At 37.4% G+C, this 22,469-nt stretch overlaps 2 protein-coding genes across 22 annotated transcripts in view; one reads left to right on the top strand and one right to left on the bottom strand.

The window, feature by feature from the left end:
- The window catches only part of LOC141405362 (uncharacterized), a 242,970-nt gene that overhangs the window by 127,000 nt on the left and 93,501 nt on the right, over nt 1-22,469 (bottom strand). The window lies entirely within an intron of this gene.
- Nucleotides 1-22,469, top strand: part of hlk (hulk) — a 112,743-nt gene that overhangs the window by 46,368 nt on the left and 43,906 nt on the right. For 8 of the 21 annotated variants that reach the window (XM_073989584.1, XM_073989589.1, XM_073989585.1 and 5 more), the window contains exons 6-10: nt 20,861-21,043; nt 21,187-21,330; nt 21,395-21,528; nt 21,818-21,998; nt 22,115-22,429. The exons of the other annotated variants lie outside the window; for them this stretch is intronic. In XM_073989584.1, coding sequence (XP_073845685.1) covers nt 20,861-21,043; nt 21,187-21,330; nt 21,395-21,528; nt 21,818-21,998; nt 22,115-22,429 — 957 coding nt within the window. The remainder of the gene's footprint in view (nt 1-20,860; nt 21,044-21,186; nt 21,331-21,394; nt 21,529-21,817; nt 21,999-22,114; nt 22,430-22,469) is intronic. 21 annotated transcript variants of the gene reach the window in all.

Below are 22,469 nucleotides of genomic sequence, written 5' to 3'. Positions count from 1 at the left end.
GAAAACGGAACGATCGAAATGGAAAATTTATGAGGATTTTATTGTTATCAATATGGCCATAAATGTTTCCGTTAAAATATTTAAATATTTCAAAATTCATAGATGTTTCCCCAAGTGCTTACTTTTTTCGACCCGCTGTTCAGATATTGACAACATTGTTGCTAATTATGTGGCCTGCCACATCATGATTACATTGATGTCTAAGATTTGACCCAATGTTGTCGTCGTCGTCGTTCGTCGAATGTTTTCTATTTGCTATTTGCAATTTCCTACAAATGTACAAAATCTAGTAAAACATGCAAATAAATGTACCAGAAGCCCATAGACTTCGACAAAAACAAGACAACGTGTAAAGTAAAGGCAACAGCAACAATTTGAGAAAGTATTTTTAGATTTGTCTGAAACCAACATAAACGACAACAACAACAACACTTTTAGCCGACAATAATCATGAAAAGAAATGCCAATCTTCAACAAACTGAACCCCTCCCTACATTCGACATGCTATGGGCGGTCTGGTCCATTGGTCAATGTTTTTATTATTCTGAACGCATACTTTGCTGTTCACAGGCAGCCAGGCAGGCCATGGCACTCAGGCAATAGTAAGCAGTCAACAGCTACTCGACATAGAACAACAACAACAACAATAACACCAGACCACAACAAAAACTATTCATCTATATTAACTTTATGGGCAAATGAACGCTACCCCTCAGTCGGTTCACATAAAACTGAACTGAAAATCAACTGCAGGGAAATGATTACGTCTGGGACCATTCATGTAGCCAGTAGCGAAAACAGGCAGCAGCAGCTTTATTAGTAAAGAAGATCAGGTTCGTTGTTGTGCGTTGGAATGTCGGTGATTTTCAGTCGGCGTAACGCAAACTACATTAGTCTTCAAAACAATTTAAAGAGAAATACACCGCACGAGAGAGAGTGAGAAGGGGCCAAGGGTTCCCCTAAGGCGTTTGAATTTTTTTTGCAGCCGGTGCGTCAGTATTAGAGAAGATTTTCAACGAAATAAAAGATGGCCAAGTGCGATGAGTACTTGTCCTCATCGCAATTCGTCTTGTTCTTCTTCTTCCTCTCACATCGCCCGCCTACCTGCACTCTGCTTCCTGCGGCAATGCACAAAATAATATAATAATATACAGTTGTTTTAACAAATTGTTTAGTTTTGAAATTAAAATTAGAAAATGAAGACACACATTTGTTACATTCGAAATGGCCAATAGACAGACAGACACTTGCAAGCTAACGGACGGACGGTTGGACGGACAGACGAAGCTACAAATTCAATGAAAACAATTTAAACAAAAGTTGAACAACGGGTGTGTATGCCGCCACTGCTGTTGTAAAAGAAATAAACGCACACACACCTACACACATACAGACACACAGCAATTTCACAGCTACAGATGTCTTAGCATTTGCAATCTATCACTGGCGCCCACACCATTTACATAACCACCCGAACAGCCCTAGCACTAGCTACTACACTTCTTTCTCTTCGACACTTGAAGAACTCTCCTATCGTTTGGTTTTTCTTATTTTTCCATTAGCCTAAGTGAGGTGAGGAAACGCTTTTCCACACAGCCGCCACCACCAACAACAACGAGAAGAAGAAAAAATTAAATAAAACGACTGAAACTGAAATGAAAAATGAAATAACCAAAGAAATGTAAACTCAATTTGTTTCGTAATCCATCTACACAATGGAACCAACAGCAGAACCGAATCTTGAATGTTGATGTACTAAATTGCAACATATGGCAAAAGTTTACTTTAGCTATGACCATGTCATATATCATTTTAGCCATGTCATATTTTCAAGACAAAGGACAGTTCGAAATCAAAACTACTACCATATGAAAAGCTAATATTTCATTTTGTTTAGAAAAATTAAACAAACAAAAGAAGAATATCTCGAGTAAATTTCGTTTTGTTAAAAATAAACTGGGATAATACAAGATATGACACATAACTTATGTGTCCAGTGACACTCCATGGGGAACATCGGTAAATCACATTTCAGTTCATTGTAATATTTACTGAAACTGCCTTTTGAAATAAATAGGCCAAATCTAGACGTTCAAATTTTTACCTCAGCATGTAAAGTTTCAGATTAAATAAACAGACATCAACTGTTTAGGGGTGAACTTAAATTATCTTTTAATTTATGTTTCATTAATAAACCCTACTCTTTAAAACATATCGCTCATAAAGGAAAGTCTTTAAAAGTCGTCGATTATATAAGCTGCATTCAGATCATTCTGAAATTTTTACTACAGGTAGGACTTGGCCTTGGTTACACCAATATATAAATTATATCGAAGAAGACCATACTTTTCAAGATATAGCCTCCGAAAGTTCAGCAAAATTTGTACGCGTAGCCGAGTTTTTCACCTGTCTACAGCAGAGTTCATATTTCGGACATCCCAGATATTATATACAGTTTGACAAGTAATTGTTTTCAACCTGAGAAAACGAACACTTTTCATGCATTCATTACTAAAAAATTACAAATAGTTGTGATAAAAATGTCGGGTTTTTTGCAAAAATTAGTTGGTTGGCTTATTTAAGACAAAATTGAATGGATAAATAAAAAATTAACCCGCTTAGTTCAACAATAATAACCAAAAGAATAATTAACATGTAGTGCAAGGTGCCAAGAAAATGTTTTCAAAATGTAATTAAGGTTCCAAATACCACATGTTTTCGGTAAGTTCTTAAAAATCATGACATTTTATGAATTTCATTCTTAACAAGGATTAGTTGCTAACAAGTATCAGCAATATTAGGCATGGGATATCCCCACTAAGAGGGTTTCCATATGGACCAAGGGGGTATCAGATCATATTGCATGTAACAATGTCCTATAGGTCTCAAGCCGAGAATATCTAAAAACTAAGACGTTTTATGAGTATTTTGGTTTACCAAGATGGTATGACATCAATTACAATGAATATTACCTACCAGGTACCAGGTCTTAATAACAGTAAACTGAACCTCCTATGCCCACAATTAACAAGAAGTACAAAAATCGGTTAGAAATGCATATGGAAGATATTGCTAAATTATACTGAGATTGCTATAGACATCCAATTTTATCTATTAACAGCCAGATTGAGGAATTCCCGTAAGGTTTTTGGCTTTGATGGTATACCATGGTAACACTGTAGCATTATTTCCCCGTCACTTAGAAATTTTTGTCACAGTATTACTTCACGAAATACACGAAATGTCTCCAGTAGGTCATAGTAAGGATTTTGCGAAAATTTTAGAAATCTGTACCCCACAAATTTCTAAGGAATATTAGTCTCCAAATGTGCTTTTTTCGACTGTTTCATGAAATATTCTTATCTCTTAATAAATTTTGAGTTGAATGAACCACTTGTAGGCTGTGGTTGTGAGCCTAGTTGGTCCCTTTTACTGTTAATAAGACCTGGTACTTTTTTAGTCGATCTGGCAACCCTCCTGATCGAGCTATTCTGTAGGCCATATTTATTGTAATTGATGGAAGCCCATCCTGGTGAAATAAAAATACTCATAAATGTCTTAGTTTTCAGATATTCCCGCTTTGAGACCTATAGGACATCGTTTACATGTAATACGATCTGGTACCCCCTTGGTCCATATGGTATCCCTCTTAGTGGGGATATTCCATGCCTAATATTGTTTATACTTGTTAGCAACTAATACTTGTTAAGAATAAAATTCATAAAATGTCATGATTTTTAAGTATTTACCGAAAACATGGTGTATTTTGGAACCTCAATTACATTTTGAAAACATTTTCTTGGCACCTTGCATTACATGTTAATTATTCTTTTGGTTATTATTGTTGAACTAAGCGGGTTAATTTTTTATTTATCCATTCATTTTGGTCTTAAATAAGTCGATCAACTAATTTTTGCAAAAAACCCGACATTTTTATCACAACTATTTGTCATTTTTTAGTAATTAATGCATGAAAAGTGTTCGTTTTCTCAGTTTGAAAACAATTACTTGTCAAACTGTATGTATGTATGTATAAACAAACCAGACCACCATATCCATAAAAATTCATTCGATGAATTGTGGTCTTAGTTATCAACTCTTACCGATGGAGTTCTGGCACGTTCCTCTTCATTTCTTCTTGTTGTTGTAACGATGTTTATTATTATGTTTGTATGTTGATTCTTCTGTTCAATCTGGCTCTGGGTCTATCTCCAGCTCTACCAAAGTGGCTGCTTCGATGGTATGTAGCCACAAATCCACCGGAGTTAGAAGAGTACGTTTGGCGGGACAGTTGAAAAGGTGTTTTGTTTCGTGCGGGCCCATGCCGCATACTGGGCAGATGTCTTGCATGGGGCATTCGATATCCGCCGCAATATCCCGAGCGTAGTTGAGCCAAAACTACTCTGGTTTGTCGTGGCAGCTGACACTCCTCAGCTGCGACAGATTTCTCATCCACGTCAATCCAAAATATTGTCAAATACAATGATAATTCTAAGGTAACGCCGTCCTGTCTGAAGGTACAAATTTTCCTATCCTTCGTGAAAAGTTGTTTATTTATTATTTATTGTTTGCTGGATAATTTGATTACAACGATTTTAAATATGTTCATTAGGTCCAAACCATGATACAATAAGAAGGTAGCATTATCAGCCCAGCTGAAGCCCAGCTGATGGTAACATAATGTGTCAATTGCATTGAATTTATGTCAAATTTTGACATCTTATGTTACCAAAAACGGCAGTTGCTGCTACCTTCTTATTGTATCATGGTCCAAACCAAACTGGCATAACATTGCTTCTTACTAATTTTCTTTCATTCTGAGAATCATAAAAATGTTGTAAAAGTTGTTGTAAAAGGGAAGATTAGTTTCGATCCTCGCCACAGGATCTCATCAGTTCCCTTGCTTTTTGTTTGTGGATATTCTCCACCGAATATATTTTTCAAAAACTTCAACAAAAAACATTTTATACCCAAACATCGATCGTCAGCTCGAAGTATAAAGGTGAACCAAGAAAAAACGTCAATGAGAAGTTTTTCTTTGGCAAACTCACACAACCCCGATGAAATAGAATTTTGGTGGAACTGATGAGATCCTGTGGCGAGGATGGAAACAGGTCCTTTTAAATATTAAAACAACAACAATGGGATTAAGCCAGATTATTTTGAAAAATCAAAATATTTTCTTTTTTAAAATGTATGAAATAAAACAAAAATTTAAAAAATTATTTCCTGTTGCACTAATGAATAAACTTAAGCCTACTAATAACTAAAATAACCTTTATTCCATTTAAATATTGAAAAAGGTTATGTACAAATCACTTTGAAAATATTTCGATTTTTGTTACAAAATGATATCTTTAAAAAAAGCTTTTACAATACTTTTATGATTCTCAGAATGAAAGAAAATTAGTGAGAAGCAATGTTATGTCAATTTGGTTATCTCATGTGGTTATTTTCAAATACATACATATATGTATATCTTACAGTAACTTTAAAAAATTGTCCATAATTTTGATAAATTCAAATTTTAAAATCATTTTGTGAGTGAGGTTTTTTCAACGAATCAGCTTATAATTAAGATTTTATGTAATCTTATGTAGAAACTCATCACGCTATGATACATTGATATGTGGTTGTAAAAACGTCATAACCCTAATATTTATAAATAAGGTGATTCCATTAATCATATTCAATCGGTTTCAATCACCAGCGTAAAACCCGAAATAATTTTTGGGATATAATGTAGATAGAAGTTTCCAAAAAAGTATCGCTGTAGGGTCCACTGGGTCATAAAGTGGTGTGGATTATAGCGGATACCTACCAGATACCTATCTAGGGTGATATACCAATTGTGTTCAAAAGTTTTAACCATCTTGGTCCTTCCAAAACTATTATCTTCATAAGGCTCAGACAGTCGATTGTTAATGCAGCGATTTGTCTGCAAGCTTAGGCATCAATCGGCCCCTTAAGAAAGCAGTGCCGACACTATGAACCAGACTTGGTGCGAAAACCAGAAGCAACTGGTATCTGTGGTCCCAGAATTTCTGATACGATCTGATAACCAATATTTCCGGTGCACTGACTCAGTTTGATGCGTATATCCACGGTATCCACTTTTATACCCCCAGCATTTATGCTAACGAGGGTATATGTATACACTTTCATACGGGTAAAATGTGCCTCATCGAAATAATGGTCTTAGACCCCAAGTATGTTTGGACGAAATGTGTTTCAGACAATTTGGAGTCGATTGAGCAATGTCCATCCGTCTGTCTGTCTGGCTGGAGCGCACGATAACTCTCGAACGGATAAACCGATTCGGTCCAAAATTTGGCTTTCGTAATATTTTGTCCAAACTTAGTTTAAGTCCGAAGATGGGTTATATCGGTTCACTCCTTCCGGTACCTCCCCCACAAAAGTTAGAAAATGTTCGGAAAATTTGTACGTACGATAACTCTTGAAGGAAGTAACCGATTTGGTCCATAATTTGCAACTCGTGAAATGTCTATCAGACTTAGATGAGCTTCCAATATGGACTCAATCGGTCCACTCCTTCGGGTACCTCACAAAATTTCGGATAAGTTCAGTTTAGGACCTGCTCTCGAATCGCTTTGATTTTTGTTTTAGCAACTGCCTCCCATACGACAGTACAAGTTTCATCAGGGCAAGTCCATACTTCCTGAGAAAAAAACCTGAAAGTTGCACAAAACCCCTATGACACCGTGTGAGGTGGTTGGAGCGAAAGATAACTCTCGAACGGATCTGCCGATTGGGTCCAAAACTTGGTCTTAGTAATATTTTGTCTAAACATAGTTTAAGTTCGAAAATAAGCCATATCGGTCCACTGATTCAGGTACCTCCCCCACAAAATTTCAAAAACGTTCGGAAAAATTGTTCGTACGATAACTTTTGAAGGGAGTGGCCGAATTTGTCCATACTTTACACATCCTAATATATCTACCAGATCAGGTTCAAATATGGAATATATTTGTCCACTTCATCCAGTATCTCCCAAACAAAATTTCGGATAAATTCAAGTTAAGACCTGCTATCGAATCACTTTGATTTTTCTTGAAGCAACTTGCATTCGCTACCTCAATTACGATGGTAAAAGTTTTCTCAGGGACAAATCCGCACTTCTTGAGCATACAGCCCGAATGGTGTAAAAACCCCCTATGGCAACATATGTAGTGGCTGGAGATCCATTTCCATAATTGTCAATGCCGATCCATTCCTTTACGTATTTCCTCCGCAAAACTTTTGCTCTTTAATCCTAATCAACATTTTTGTCGGTTCATACGCCCAACATATTTAAAACCCTGTAAATACATACGTTTTTTGTGAAAAAATTGTTTCAATATACACAGGCTGAGGGTATATCTCCGTCGGCCAAGCCGACTGATACTTTTTTATTTGTTAGATATGCATCTGATGCCGCTGGGGTACAATAGTTAGCATGGACGCATTCTACGCCGAATGTCATGGTTCGATTATCCAGATGATGACAAAACCCCTACAGCATAATTTTGATTTATATGTCCTTTAGACATGCCGTTCGGATCTTGATCTTGATTTAGGACCCTTAAATCTTAGATCATGTTAGAACCGGGACGTATCGGTCCATGCCTTCGGGTACCTCACCACAAATGTTCACAATTGTAAGAAATTCGGTTCGAAATTTGCACATCGTAATATGTCTTCCAGACATAGGTTAAGTTGGAATATGGACTATGTGTGTCCACCCCAACGGCTACCTTCAACACAAATATTTTTTTTCGGAAAAGTGCTGCTTAAGGGCATGTCTTCAAATATTTTTGAATTCTTGTTTTTTCTTTTGATTGTGGCGAGACCTATTACGAATGTACACATTTTTCTGGGGCAAGTCCATACTTGCTGAGACAATAACAAAAAAGCTCATAAAACACTGCTGACGACAGATGAGCACGATAACTTAAATATCAAGTACCCGATTTCGACGAAACTGAAAACATCGAAAAATTTCTTCCAAACGTACTTAAGTGCAGTTGAATTTTTTTAACTAAGGTACCCTCTGTGGTCCTGTTTACAGAGATATTATGTTTTTCGTGGCAAATCCATTTTTTTGGCATAATGATCCAAAGCCTGTTGACCCATTACATACCGAAATCAATTGATCCTAAACTTTGATCCAGTTCCAAGGAGGACTACGTCTTCAAGTGCCTCCTACGCAAAAGTTCAAGTTCCAATCTAATTCAGTTTAAGGCCAATTCTCGGGTCGAGCTGAAATTTCATTGGTGGTACTCGTTGGGATCATGACTACAAACTTATATCTACGTTTGCAACCGGACGCTAATACTTTCTAAGATATGGATCCCGAAATGTCTGGCTGTTAAAAAACAAAATTTAATACCCAACGAATGTTCCAAAAACATCGACCAATTAGTATTTTTGCAACATACATTTCTCTTCTCATGTTATTGTTTCCTTTTTTGTAAAGGACCAAGTGTATTTACCTGACTGACTCTTTTTACTTGTTATTCTAGATTTCCTTCAGTTTAGCAAACATATTTCAAACCACCTACACGGCTTACCCACTTGTATTAAATCTGCAAAATGTCACAACTTTCTACAACAATTATCTTCCCAAACTTCCACAACCACCCCTCTTATGGCACCTCTAAAGTACCTTCAATGAACATTGCCAAAAAAAAGAAAACCAAAAAAGAAAAAAGATTTAAATTGCTGTGATATTTCAACTTTCGAACAATAACTTTTCGGTCGGTAATGTAAATGTGTTTTAATGTGCGGGCATTGAAAATCAATAAATTTTCAAAGATTTGTTGAAAAATTAGGAAATCAAACACAAACAACAATGGAAATGAAAGCATTCCGTCTTTCCTGACAATTTGTAAAAATACAAAAGAAACACAAAAGCACTACGTCAAATCGATGCCATTGGGGTTGTCGTTTTCGTTCCACACAATAGAGAAAACAAATTGCCCACTGTACGTCTGTTACACACAGACAGACATTCGCACAGGGACAGACACACACACAACCGATTTACTATTGCCATAATATAGCACTGAGAATCGGTTCTTCTTTATTATAGAAGATATTAGCTGTGAGAGCAGGAGGAGCAACGATAGTAAAACCAAAAACATTGTGGATTGAATAGATGGACGGATGGATGTTTGTTCAACAGACGGATGGTTGGGCGAATGAATGTTTTTATCTATAGACACAAAATCTTTTTGCCACCTACAATTGCTGTTAAAAATAGCAAAAAAGTAGATATACGGGAAACAATAACAAGAAGACAAACACACCCGCACACACAACAAAAACAAAAAAAAAAACTAAAAAGAGACGTCTCTTATAGCCAAAATGATTTTTCAACAAAAATTTCATTTCAATATTGCGATTCTGAAAGATAGCCGCCAACGGCCAAAAAGCAACACTTTTTTCCGAGGGATTTTGAAATGTTTTAAAATTAAACAAACCACAAAAACAACAAGCAAATCGACCAATACAGACACACAACCATTCTCCTCAGCTCCTCACAAATCATAAAGATACATCCAGAATGATACGAAACCACACATGATATCTAAATGGATCTGTATTCAATGGCACTCACAACGACCAAAAACACACAAACAAGAAGAAGAAGCATGAGAAAAACCATTATTCCGACTAGCTGTAGCTGGCTGGTTGCCTGAGTGATGTGTTTTTCTCCATCATCAGCGGAAAAATAAAACTCATTGTCTTTGTGGTTGTGTGAATGTCTGTCTATCGATCGGTCGGGCTGTGCGAGTGTGAATAGTTTTGAGGTTACAGTTTTTGAAGGCAACAGAGCAATATGGGTCATGTCGCACATGTGCTTCAGCCTTAATTAGTCTGATTTTATTACACCAAATTTTCATTTTACAATCAAAGAAATCTCCAAATGTTTTTCAATGCCATCAACCGCAGAGCCTAAGCCCAGTGTGGGTGAAACATAAATGTTCCTTCGACGGGGGGGAACATGTTAAAATATTACAAATATTCTGTTTTTATTTATGTTTGAAAAATATGACATAAACAGCAGCAGGTCGAACGTTTCTCTTCTACCGCAAAAATATCAAAAACAATTTCTTGTTTTGTCGGCGAGAAAACTGTTGCCTTTGCATTTACCACAAATGTCAAAGGGGATGGATGGAGATGTTGTGGGTGGGCGGGGATGTCTTTGCCAACTTCATTGTCAACATCCCTGCGAATATGCTAAGGGACACGGTAAGCTGTTGTATGTCAGCATTTAAGGTGTTTCTTTCGTTGAAATGCTTTCAACGCAGATTTTCCTTTTGCTTCGGCGACCCAAAGAGACATCTTTGCAAAAGATAAACTTTTTCGTTCCACCTTTTGTCGGAAACAAATCACTTTGGATAGGTTTCAAGTGTTACACCTTAGTTAGTTGGCACAACAAGAAATACTCCTTTTCCAGCTGCCTACCACCACCTCCTCCCATACATCACGTGCTTCCTTTTACACATGACATGCTTGACAAAGATGTCATTGATGTACTTATGGCTGTTAGCAAACAAAATGTAAACCTTTAACTTTTACTTGGGGTAAGGATAAAGAAGCTACATCAATGTGACTAAGGGACCGAATGGAACAGAAGGAAACAAGCGCCAAACAGAAAAAAAAGAAATGTCGAAATGTTGTGATTAATTGGGATTTCAATAGCATTTGCTAAACTTTTTGCTCGCCTTTTTGGTCCACTTAATGTGTAGGCGAAAATTCTACGAAGCGTTAAGGATTGTACACTAAAATAAAACGTAAAACATTGTTGTTCATTAGGGACCTGGTGTCCTTGTAACTACTTCCGAATTTGATTTAAGTTTTAAATTTTAGTAACAAAATGTCATTAAATATTTATGAGTTGGCTTTTTTTAGCCGGTAATGGGTGGGGTAAAGGTCCTTTAAGATTTTCCAATTATCAATTTACAGGAAATGGGAAGTCTTAGAAGTCCATGTTGAAATTAAATTAAAAAAAATAATCCGATTTGAAGACTGCCAAGAGCACTTAGTATCTCCACGAGTAAGTGTTTGAGGTGATGATCAATTCAAGGTATTAGTAAAATGTTTTTAAGGAAAAAGGGAGAGAATGATAATAGGAAATATCTATAAGAAAATTAATTTTTTGAAAACTTTGAATCAGACAGGTGAATTCAGGTAATTTATATATCTGTTGTGGAGCAATTACAGAGGTAGATTTTATTCCCTAAGATAAATATATGTGGGAAATTACGGAACACACTGGACGAAATATGACTTCCTGGAGGCAAACATTTTAAAACATTTATAAGCGAGTTTAATTCTGTGATTTTTGTGAGACCTAATTATTCCACTGACAGACCCAATCAGCACAGTCTATAAAAAAATCCTTCTTATATTGCAAAAGTTCCACTTAGATGGTTTTTTTGTAACATTCGGAACATAATCGAGATAAGTATGGATTTTTTTGGGGACCTAGTTATTCCACTGATAGACCAAATCAGCACAGTCTGTAAAAAATCCGTCTTATATTGCAAAAGTTCCACTTAGACGGTTTTTTTTGTAACATTCGGAAGATAATCGAGAAAAGTATGGAGAATAAAATTGTAGCGCTGGAACAAATACCACTGAAGTGGGAGAGGTGTATGAAATAGTGGCCCTAAATATTTGGACATTTCGGGATTCATGTCTCAAGAAATATTAGTTTACACTAGCAAACAACTTTATTGTTGTAGTCATGATCACTCTACTTGAGGGAAAATGTTGAACTTTTTGTGGGTCAATGTCAGTCGCTCCCTTCGATAGTTATCGTGCGCACCAAATTTTGGACCATAAAGTCAGGAAGCATAAACTTGCCCACGCAAAAAATATGTATAGCTGTTAACAGGACTAGAAGTAGTTCCTTTGGAAAAATGTCCAAACCATTCTCGAACAGCCCTTAAGCAAAAATGTTGAGCTTTTGTGAGGGAAGTGCTGGAAGGAATTAACCAATATAATATATCATCGAACTTCATTTAAGTTTGAAAGTCATTTACTACTACTCATCGCTCCCACAAGCCAGTTTTTATACCCTCAGCATTTATGCTAACTTATGCTAATTTATGCTATATACACTTTCATACGGGCAAAGTGTGCCTCATCGAAATAATGGGTTTAGACCCCAAGTATGTTTGAACGAAATGTGTTTCAGACAATTGTTTTAGCCATGGCTGGAGCGCACGAAAACTCTAGAATGGATCAACTGATTCGATCCAAAATTTGGCTTTCGTAATATTTTGTCCAAACTTAGTTTAAGTTCGAAGATGGGTTTTATCGGTCCACTCCTTCCAGTACCTCCCCCACGAAAGTTCGGAAATGTTCGGAAAATTTGTGCGCACGATAACTCTTGAAGGAATAAAACGATATGGTCCATACTTTGCACATCGTGAAACTTCTACCAGACTTAGATGATGTTCCAATATGAACTCAACCGGCCCAATCCTTCCGGTACCTCCCACACAAAATTTCGGAAAAGTTCAGTTTAGTACCTGCCCTCGAATCGCTTTAATTTTGGTTGTAGCAACTTTTATCCACTGCCCCCATACGACGGTAAAAGTTTCATCTGCCGATCTGCCGGATCTGCCGATTCCGTCCAAAATGTGGCCTTCGTAATGTTGTGTGCAAACTTAGTTAAGTTCGAAGATAAGCCATATCGGTCCACTCTTTCAGTACCTCCCCCACAAAAGTTCAAAAATGTTCGGAAAAATTGTGCGCACGATAACTCTTGATGGGAGTGACCGATTTGGTCCATACTTTACACATCCTAATATATCTACCAGATATAGATCAGTTTTGAATATGGACTACATTTGTCCACTCCTTCGGGTACCTTCCACACACAATTTTGTATAAATTCACTTTAAGACCTACTCTCGAATCACTTTGATTTTTATTGAAGCAACTTTCATTCGCTGCTTCAATTACGACAGTAAAAGTTTTTTTCAGGTGCAAGTCCATACTTATTGAGGAAACGGCCCGAACGTTGTAAAAACCCCCTATGTCACCATATGTAGTGGCCGGAGAGCTCGAACCGAATACTGCGTTCGTCCACACTTTGGACTTTGTAATATTTCCTCGAATATGAAATGAAATTAAAAGGTGGTGCTTATAGGTCCACTCCTTCCGGTACCTCCCCCACAAAAGTTCGAAAATATTCGCTAATATGGTACGCGCGATATCTCATAGACTTAGCAACCGATTTGGTTCAAACTTTGGATATCTAAATATTGTAGAAACTTAGTATATGTTCTGTTAGAGGATCCTTTGGACATTTTTACCAAAGGTATCTATCTATCGATATCCCCGCAAACTTTTGAGCTTTAATCCTATCCATACTTTTGTCGGATCATACGCCCACAATTTTGAAAACCCCCCTAAATACATAAGTTTGTTTTTTGGGATAAAGTATTTCAATCCACACACGCTGAGGGTATATCTCTGTCTGCAAAGCCGACTGATATTTTTTTACTTGTTTTCGTCACCGAAGGATTTTTTAGAGCTTCTAGACCATTACTTCAGAAAACATTGAGTAGGTCACGAAAAGCAGTATGTACATATATCGTTGTAAACAGGACAACACGTGTTAGCTTAGGTGCAAATTTCGAACCGATCCTGTACCCCCCTTAAACTGCACATAGGTTAGGTTGGGTTATATGATGTGCAACTTTAGTCATTCATTGTGCTCATCCCACAATGAGACAAAGAGGGTAGGACAGGAAAGAGTTAGGAGGAGAGTAGATAGAACAGAGAAGTATGCAGAGAAATGGACTTAATTGAACTTATTGGGATGAGCCACTCCATAGCCATTAAAGGCTCCTACAATATGTTAACAAGGTCGCGGGATCTATGGAGGAGATATAAGAGAGATACAAACTCATGGGCACCATGATAGTCATTATATGACACCGGCTGAGACGGTGGTCGATTATTTCTGTCTCTTTCACATCTGCACATAGCCTGCAGTACTCAATGTTGTTGACCACCCACTTACTTGTCATAGATCTAATGCTGAAATTACCAGTAATTACACATACAATAATTCTGATCTCTAACTCATGAAGTGATAGAAGGGACGTAGTTTTACGCCATGAGACTGCCTGCCACATGGACTTTGATACCTTACAATCCGTCCTTTAAAATATTTACGAGATTCTCTGATATACTAAGTTTGTGGAGGAAGATGCAAAGCGGTGGCTTGACACAGTCCTCCACAGGTCAGAGGACTGGGAACCTCGTCTTGCCAGTTCATCAACCGTCTCATACCCCTCAATATTGCTTTGCCCTGGTACCTAACAGCGCCTAACAGTTATACTACCGGTTTTTAAGATAGAACAACAACTTTGAACAGCCCGTTGGCAGCTTGGATATCCACGTATTCTACGTGGACGTAGTCAGAAATGCATCTCGATACCATTTCTGGGGGCTAATCTAAAATCTTTTAACTTTTGTGAGTAAAATGTACAAAAATGTCGATTTCGAGGGGGACCAGGCAACCCCTCTGGCTACATCGGTAGTATACCACAACTGTCCTATCTGCAATGTCTGTCATTCCGAAAAGTTGCTGTAAGCTTTAAGCACTGCAAAAAAATCTGCCAAAAAAAATTCCGCATTTGTTGTTAAGCTTATATGAGGCTATCAAGAAGTGGTTTGTCCTGCACCCACTCACTCCTATCAGGGATTATTACCTCAGCTATGTCAAAGTCCCTCCTCCGATGTTACATAGCCCAAGATGGCTGCCTATCCTTCAAAATTGGGAAGTGAAGTGAAAATTCTGACCTTTTTGAGGGAGGTAACCGAGGATGTTGTCCTATATATATCTTCTTGGAACTCGAAATACGTTTTGGAAGAAATTTTACCATGAGCAAAATTGCGGCCAAATTACGAATTGTAAGTTATCGCGTTCATTAGTCATTTTAGTCGGTATCTGCAGGGTTCCTAATGGTGACCATCATTATATCAAGAATTATGGGTAAATAATTCCTTGTATGTACTTTGAAGAATCTTCTTTGTCACAATTTTTGTACGTTAATGCTCTGGATTACTTTGTTTGATTCAAAGTGATATGTTTTTTCGATGTGTATCTTTAAATTCTAAATTTACTCGTGATTAGCCTTCAGCGGAATATGTATGGAATGTGCGAACGTTGAACTTATAGCTTGCCATTTAACAACCAAAGAATATTTGATGGACAAATGAGTTTGGACAACATTTCTTTTGTGCTTGTCGTCAAGAAAAAATAAAAACAACAACAAAGCAAGTGTCAAATATGTAATTTGTTATATGTCCATGGGTGTTATATATGGAATGACCACACTGACATCTTTGAATTTCCATGTACATACAAGTTGTTGTTTTGTTGCTGCTAATGACATTGACACCCAACATCAACATCTTTACCTATTTTTTTCGTGGACCAAAAAACCAAAACCAAAAAGAAAAAAATATTCTTACATTAAAATGTCAGAATAGCTGTTTACTCGGCCAATCTTACACAAAGTTTGTTTTTCTCAATTTTTTTTCGCCACAAGGTTAACCTCATAAAGCACACAACGGCAACACAACCAAACAACTGTGAACCTCCAAAAAGCACTAAAACTAGAAAAGATCTCCTCCGTTAAAACAAACCATAAACTATGGACACAAAGTAAACTCAATAATGACGATGATGCACAACGTCAAGAGACTTGGCAATAAGAGAGAAACTGCATTAAAAGAGGCGATGCCATGCCAAAAAGAATAAAAATTAAATTATGAAGATTTATGCAAATATAATGCACCCCACTCTCGACTATGCCACGATGCAGGCCAGCAGTAGACCAACCAAGGCTGAGTCATCTTTAGAATAGTTTTCCTTACTTCGTACCTCACCCCACTTGTAATGGTCAACTCACTTGAATTTTTATTACTTTTCTCAAGTGTCCACTTGCTCATCTCGTCGTTGTTGCTGCTGATTGCCATTATGGCTGCAGACAATAATCATAAAATGACTAATTTCATAAATGTCTAAATTTGACGTGATCTTAGAAGGTGGAGGCTAATTGCAGCTCCTCCAATCCAAGGGGTTACCTGCATTTCTGTTCTTTGTGCAATATTTGTATAGCATCAACTTTAAACATTTAATCATTATTTAACTGTATTTGTTTGTTTTGCTGAAAATAATTGTGTGATTTCTTGGGCAAACAATAATCAGCAGAATGGCCACACAGCAACCACAAACAAATATCATCATAAAGCAATCATATAAGCAAACACCAATACCAATGCAACGGCACGTTTGCAACAAAATAAAATTATTTTATAATAATGGCATAATGCCAGAAACTACTTGAGAAGATAACAACAACAATAACAACTAAAGCCAGCCAAGACAATGTGAGAGACACGCACGACACTAGGACGCCATCATGCATAGACGACAGACCAACTGACTGACCCCCACCACCCAGCAAGCACCAGGTTTGTAGCAGCACTGTAGTTTATTTTTTCCAAAAACTGGGGAAATTTTTAAAACAAATTCTAATTAGAAATTTATTGTGCTCTTGTAGAAAAATCGATGGTAGTTGGAAATTTAAATATAAAAACACATCATCTGATTTTGTTAAGAGGTGAATTTTGTTTCAATTGTGACAAAAGCTTTTGTTGATCAATATTCAGTTTGAAAGCTTTTTTAGACTATGTGTAAAATTCAATTGTAAAGAGAAAGAATTCACGAGAGAATTACAGAATATATTTTAACAATAGAGGGATCATCTCTGTAGACAAATTTTCAACCTGAAAGACTTTAGAGAAACAAGATTAGGAAAAGTATAAAATCCAGGAATTTAGACGTTATTATTGCATATTAAATAATTGAAAAAAAAATCTATAAAAATAATCAGTATTTTACGACAATGTATGGAAAAAGGAAAGCGAAAGAAAGGAAAATTGAGTAATTCAAAATTAAATTAATGCAAAATTGAGGATACGATTGAAACTAAAAAAGTTTCTGGCATAAGCAATACGCAGAGTCAGACGTCATTTTACATTTCCATTGAAAAGTTTGAAATTTTTTAGTATAACCGTTCTCAGTACGTTTGTTTACAGTGACTAGAAAAATAACTTTGCAAAAAATTAAATTTAATTGTGAACATTTTTGTCGGATCATTTTTACAACTATCGACGTGGATAATCACGGCTAGAGTGCATCGATCACCCTATAGCACTATGAAAACCTGGTTTAATGAATTCAATCGAGGCCGACACGCGATAAAAATCGAAGGTGAGGGTCGTCCAAAAACGGTGGTTATGCTAGAAAAAATTAGGCCGTGCGTGAACCGATAGTACAAGATCACCTTGTTATATACCGTGAGATAGAGGCATCTTTGGGCATTGCATGAACACTTGGCGGCAAAAATGGGGGATTTCTCGTTGGATCTCTTGTCGAGCGGTGGAAGAAATTTCGAACAAATACGATCGCGTTGCTTCAAAAGACGTTTATACGATGGATTCAGGCGACGAATCATGGAACTTTGCGTATGAGCCCGAAAAATATCAGCAATCGCCAGAAGATGTTGTAAAAGCGTTCAAAAACTACGTTTTGGAGGTGTTTTAATCAAACCACTTTAAATAGTAAAACACATGATCGTATCTCAAACTGTCCTGAGTACGTTTAGCCTAAAAACTGTTAAACTTTCCAAAAATGTCATAAATCTGTAGTTATGTATGGATGTGAGGCCTGAAACGCAGCAGTAAATGAACTTAAACAAGTGCGAAAAATCATGGGCATATTGTGGCCCACTATCATATCCAACATTTCAGTATGGTAGGAAACTAAGCAGAAGTTATCCTGGAAATCAGGATACGACAAGTAAGAAAGTATCAGTCAGCTGTGCATACGGAGATAAACCATCAGCCATTGACCAAAAAAACAAGTGAAAAAGTATCAGTCGGCTTTGCCGACAGAGATATACCCTCAGCCTGTGTATATTAAAATATTTTTTTTCCAAAAAACGTATGTATTTACGCTGTTTTAAAAATGTTGGGCGTTTAAACCGACAAAAGTGTTGAATAGGATTAAAGATCAAAAGTTTTGCGGAGGAGATACTAAAAAGAATGAGTCTCCAGCCACTACATATGGTGCCATAGAGGGTTTTTACACCCTTCGGGCTGTTTGCTCAAGAAGTATGGACTTGCCCCTGAAAAAACTTTTACCATCGTAGTTGAGGCAGGGAATGCAAGTTGATTCAACAAAAATAAAAGTGATTCCATATCAGGTCTTAAAGTGAACTTATCCGAAATTTTGTGTGGGAGGTACCGGATGGAGTGGACAAATATAGTCCATATTTGAATCTGATCTATACCTGGTAGATATATGAGGATGTGTAAAGTATGGACCAATTCGGCTACTCCCTTCAAGAGTACGAACAATTTGTCCGAACATTTTTGAACTTTTGTGGGGGTGGTACCTGAAGGAGTGGACCGATATGGCTTCTCTTCGAACTTAAACTATGTTTGGACAAAATATTACTAAGATCAAATTTTGGGTCAAATCGGCAGTCATAGGGTGTCATACGGGTTTTCTTGCAACTTTCAGGCGATTTCTCGGGAAGTATGGACTTGCCCCTGATGAAACTTGTACCGTCGTATGGGAGGGCAGTGAACACAAGTTGCTAAAACAAAAATCATAGCCATTCGAGAGATGACCCTAAACTGAACTTTTCCGAAATTTTGTGTAGGAGGTACCCGAAGAGGTGGACCGATTAAGACCATATTGAAATCTTATTTAAGTCTGGTACACATTTCAGGCAAAGTATGGACTAAATCGGTTACTCCCTTCAAGAGTTATCGTGCACACAAATGTTCCGAACATTTTCGAACTTTTTTGGGGGTGGTACCGGAAGGAGTGGACCGATATAGCCCATCTTCGAACTTAAACTAAGTTTGGGAAAAATATTACGAAAGCCAAATCATTCGAACCCGATCTATATCAGATAAAACTTGTACCGTCGTATAGGAGGCGTTGAATACAAGTTGTTACAACAAAAATCAAAGCAGGTCCTAAACTGAACTTTTCCGAACATTTGTGTGGAAGGTACACGAAGACGTGGACCGATATGGGCCATTTTCGAACCAAAATTTGGTTCAAATCGATTGATCCGTTTGAAAGTAATCGTGAGCACCAGCCAGACAGAAGGACGGACATGGCTAAATCGGCTCCAATTGTTTGAAACAAACTTCGTCCAAACATACTTGGGGTCGAAAACCGTTATTTCGATGAGGCACATTTTTGGTCGTATCAAGGTGTATATACCCTCGTTAGCCTACAGGCTGAGGGTATAAAAAATTCAACATTTGTGGGGAGGTACCCAAAGGAGTGGAAACATCTTCGAACTTGATCTAATTTTGGACAAAGTATTACCAGGTTCAAATTATATGGTCCATTCGAGTGTTATCACGCACACCAGCCAGCCAAAAGGAGTGTAATCCACCTTCCGGTCTAACCCCACGGTGTTCACATAACACTGTGCTGCATACAGACGACCAACGCCCCTTAAACCAAATGTGTTCAAGTGTTTGGCCCTGCTCACCACTTTATTTTGCCATCTAAACTCCTGGCTTTCTATGGCTTGGGCTGTAGGCTGATAATGCAACTTCACATTCAAAACAATGCCAGCATTTCTGTGTAACCACGATACTCCAAAAGGAGGCAACTAACACCCGAGTTTCCAGGTACGACCTCATAACCAAAAGACTACAGACAGTTGGTCCTCACACGAAACCTGCGAAATTGGCTGAAACGGATTTTGTCCAAGCATACTTGGGATCTAAAATCATTATTTCGACGAAACACATTTTTCATTGTATCAAAGTTTTTATATCCTAGTTAGCTTATAAGCTGAAATTATAACGAGACTTTGGCTAAACATGGAATCACATGAAAATATAATAGGGCATCACGTGTAAACAGTACATTAAACACAACATTCTATCTTTCTATTAGCGAAGAACCTAAGTCTATAGCTGCAATACTTTCTGACTTGATATTCGTCTTCAGGAGCCTATCATGCCCACATCTTTGAAAACTTTGATCTGTGTTTGTATCAACCTAAGTTTAGATGTAGTTCCATATACATTTTACGAATCGGCGATGTCAGCAAATGAGCCTTTAGCCAGTATATCTAGGATGCAAACTTTTTTAATATAAATTAATGTTTAACATAAAATTAAAAAAAAGGGAGAGGTTTTGCCTCCATCTTTCATGCATAACAGATATATTCATGTACTGCAATTCATATGTGCATATGTATGTATTACGTTTGTAATATTTGAATCAAACCCCGATTTTTAAAACCAACTCTCTGGTCCTCCCACAATCTACCTTGTATATAAATAACCCTAACATTTCATTATTTATTATGTGTATATAATGAATGTTTGTATGTATGTATTTCTGTAGTATATGTAGTAAGCTTGTTGCATGTTGATGTATAATTATATAGTTTAAAATGTATGCTGTGTATAGACAATCTTTTTTATTTCCAAACCATAATTTGTATACCCGAAACCCTTCGGAACACCCTTTTGTATGAAAAACCTCCAACAACCTGCATAATAAACGACGTCGTTTCTGTAAAATAAATCTTTGTTAATTTTGTATTACTCCAACCAACAACCCCTTACTGATCTTCCTGCACACACATCTTGGAAAGAGAAAATCTTAATTTGAACATATTTTTCTTTATTTGTTTTCTTCTTCACATTTTTATTGTGGAAAATTAAAAAAAATATATGGAAAATCTCTACGCATCGCCCAATAATGCAACAGATAAACCACAATGCCGAAAATGTGCCAAAGCCTTGCAGGAATTGGAGAACATTGACGATGAAGCTGATCAGCTGGGCATTGGTTTTGTCAAAATCCACGATGAAGCCTTGGCTGAGGAATACAATTTGGGAAATTTGCCGGCCTTGGTTTACTACCGACATCAAACTCCCATCATCTATGAAGGTAATTTCACAAGCATCCACCCACACTCTCCTCCATCGCTCTTTTATGATCATACACTTTACGCACAACCCCAACTGCCCCCAGCAAACACCTGCACAAACAACTTACACTCAGCCATTGTGTTTTTTGATTTTGTTAATTAGGTGAATTACAACGCGAAGAAGATGTTTTGGAATGGCTGGTCCAGAATAAATCGACTGGTGATGAGGATGATGTCATTGAAGATGTAACGCCCAAGACTTTAGCCACTCTGATCAGCAACATAGATAATTTGGTAGTTTTATTCTGTAAGCCTGCATTCTCTCCCAACTGGCTGCTCTCATACTGATCTAATCCCAATCTTAATTATAGATGATCATGGCAATGATGATTCTATGACCGTTTTGGAGGAGCTAGAACAAATTGACGACGACTGCGATAAACATGGCATACAATTTGTTAAGATTGATGACGCCAAGACCGCAGACGAATATGGAATTGACTCGGTAATTACAACACTAGCTGGACTAGGTGGAGGAGGGAGGTGTATGAGGAGAGCTGCATCAACGATTTTGTAGAGACTCGAGTAACACGAAGACAAGAAATTTTAGTTAACCAAGGTTACGGCTAATCCCGAAACAAAGACATAAACTGCAAATGGCTGGCTTGGCGCCCAACCTGAGAAGTTTCTACAAAATTGGAGAGTCATCTCGCTTCACAACGCCCCCAAATCCTTGACAGCCATTTTAGTCTCACTCTTCATTCTTCATTCGCTAATCTATTTATTAACTGCAGATTCCAGCTATAGTTTATTTCGAAAAACAAATACCCAACATTTACGATGGCGATCTCATGGACGAAGAGGAGATCTTGCACTGGTTGGTCTCCCAATTGGAACACGACGAAATCGAAGATGTCACCGATGAAATGTTGGATAAAATGGTCAAGGAAGGCCGCGTCTTAGCGGTACTATTCTGTAAATATCCTGCTACCTGAAATCGCTTCTCTCTCTCCACAATTCTCTGGAGAGGGGCCTACCTTAGCGACTTGGAAATAATCAAAGTGATTTCTTTGTAATCGTTTTCTCCACAGATGACAACAACGACGAAAAATCCGAAAAGGTTTTGGAAGAATTAGAAAATATCGACGACGAATGTGATGCCTTGGGCATTACCTTTGTGAAAATGGACAATATCGAGGAAGCCGTTGAATATGGCATTGATTCCGTTCCTAAATTGATTTACTTTGAAAAAGGCATTCCAACCATTTACGAAGGCAATCTGCAGGACGAGGAGAAACTATTGAAGTGGCTCGAGGAACAGACCAGTTCCGATCAAATTGAGGACATTACCGATGAAATGCTGGATTTGATAATTGAAAAAATGCCCCTCGTCGCAGTGCTGTTTTGTAAGTGAAGTGAATCCCACAATTTGTGGCTTCTGATGAA

Source organism: Musca autumnalis, unplaced genomic scaffold (assembly GCF_047663935.1).
Source record: "Musca autumnalis isolate F117 unplaced genomic scaffold, ASM4766393v1 scaffold_5, whole genome shotgun sequence".
NCBI classification, from domain to species: Eukaryota; Metazoa; Arthropoda; class Insecta; order Diptera; family Muscidae; genus Musca; species Musca autumnalis.
The sequence above is the reverse complement of the archived record's forward strand: the minus strand, read 5'-3'. Positions and strand labels throughout refer to the sequence as shown.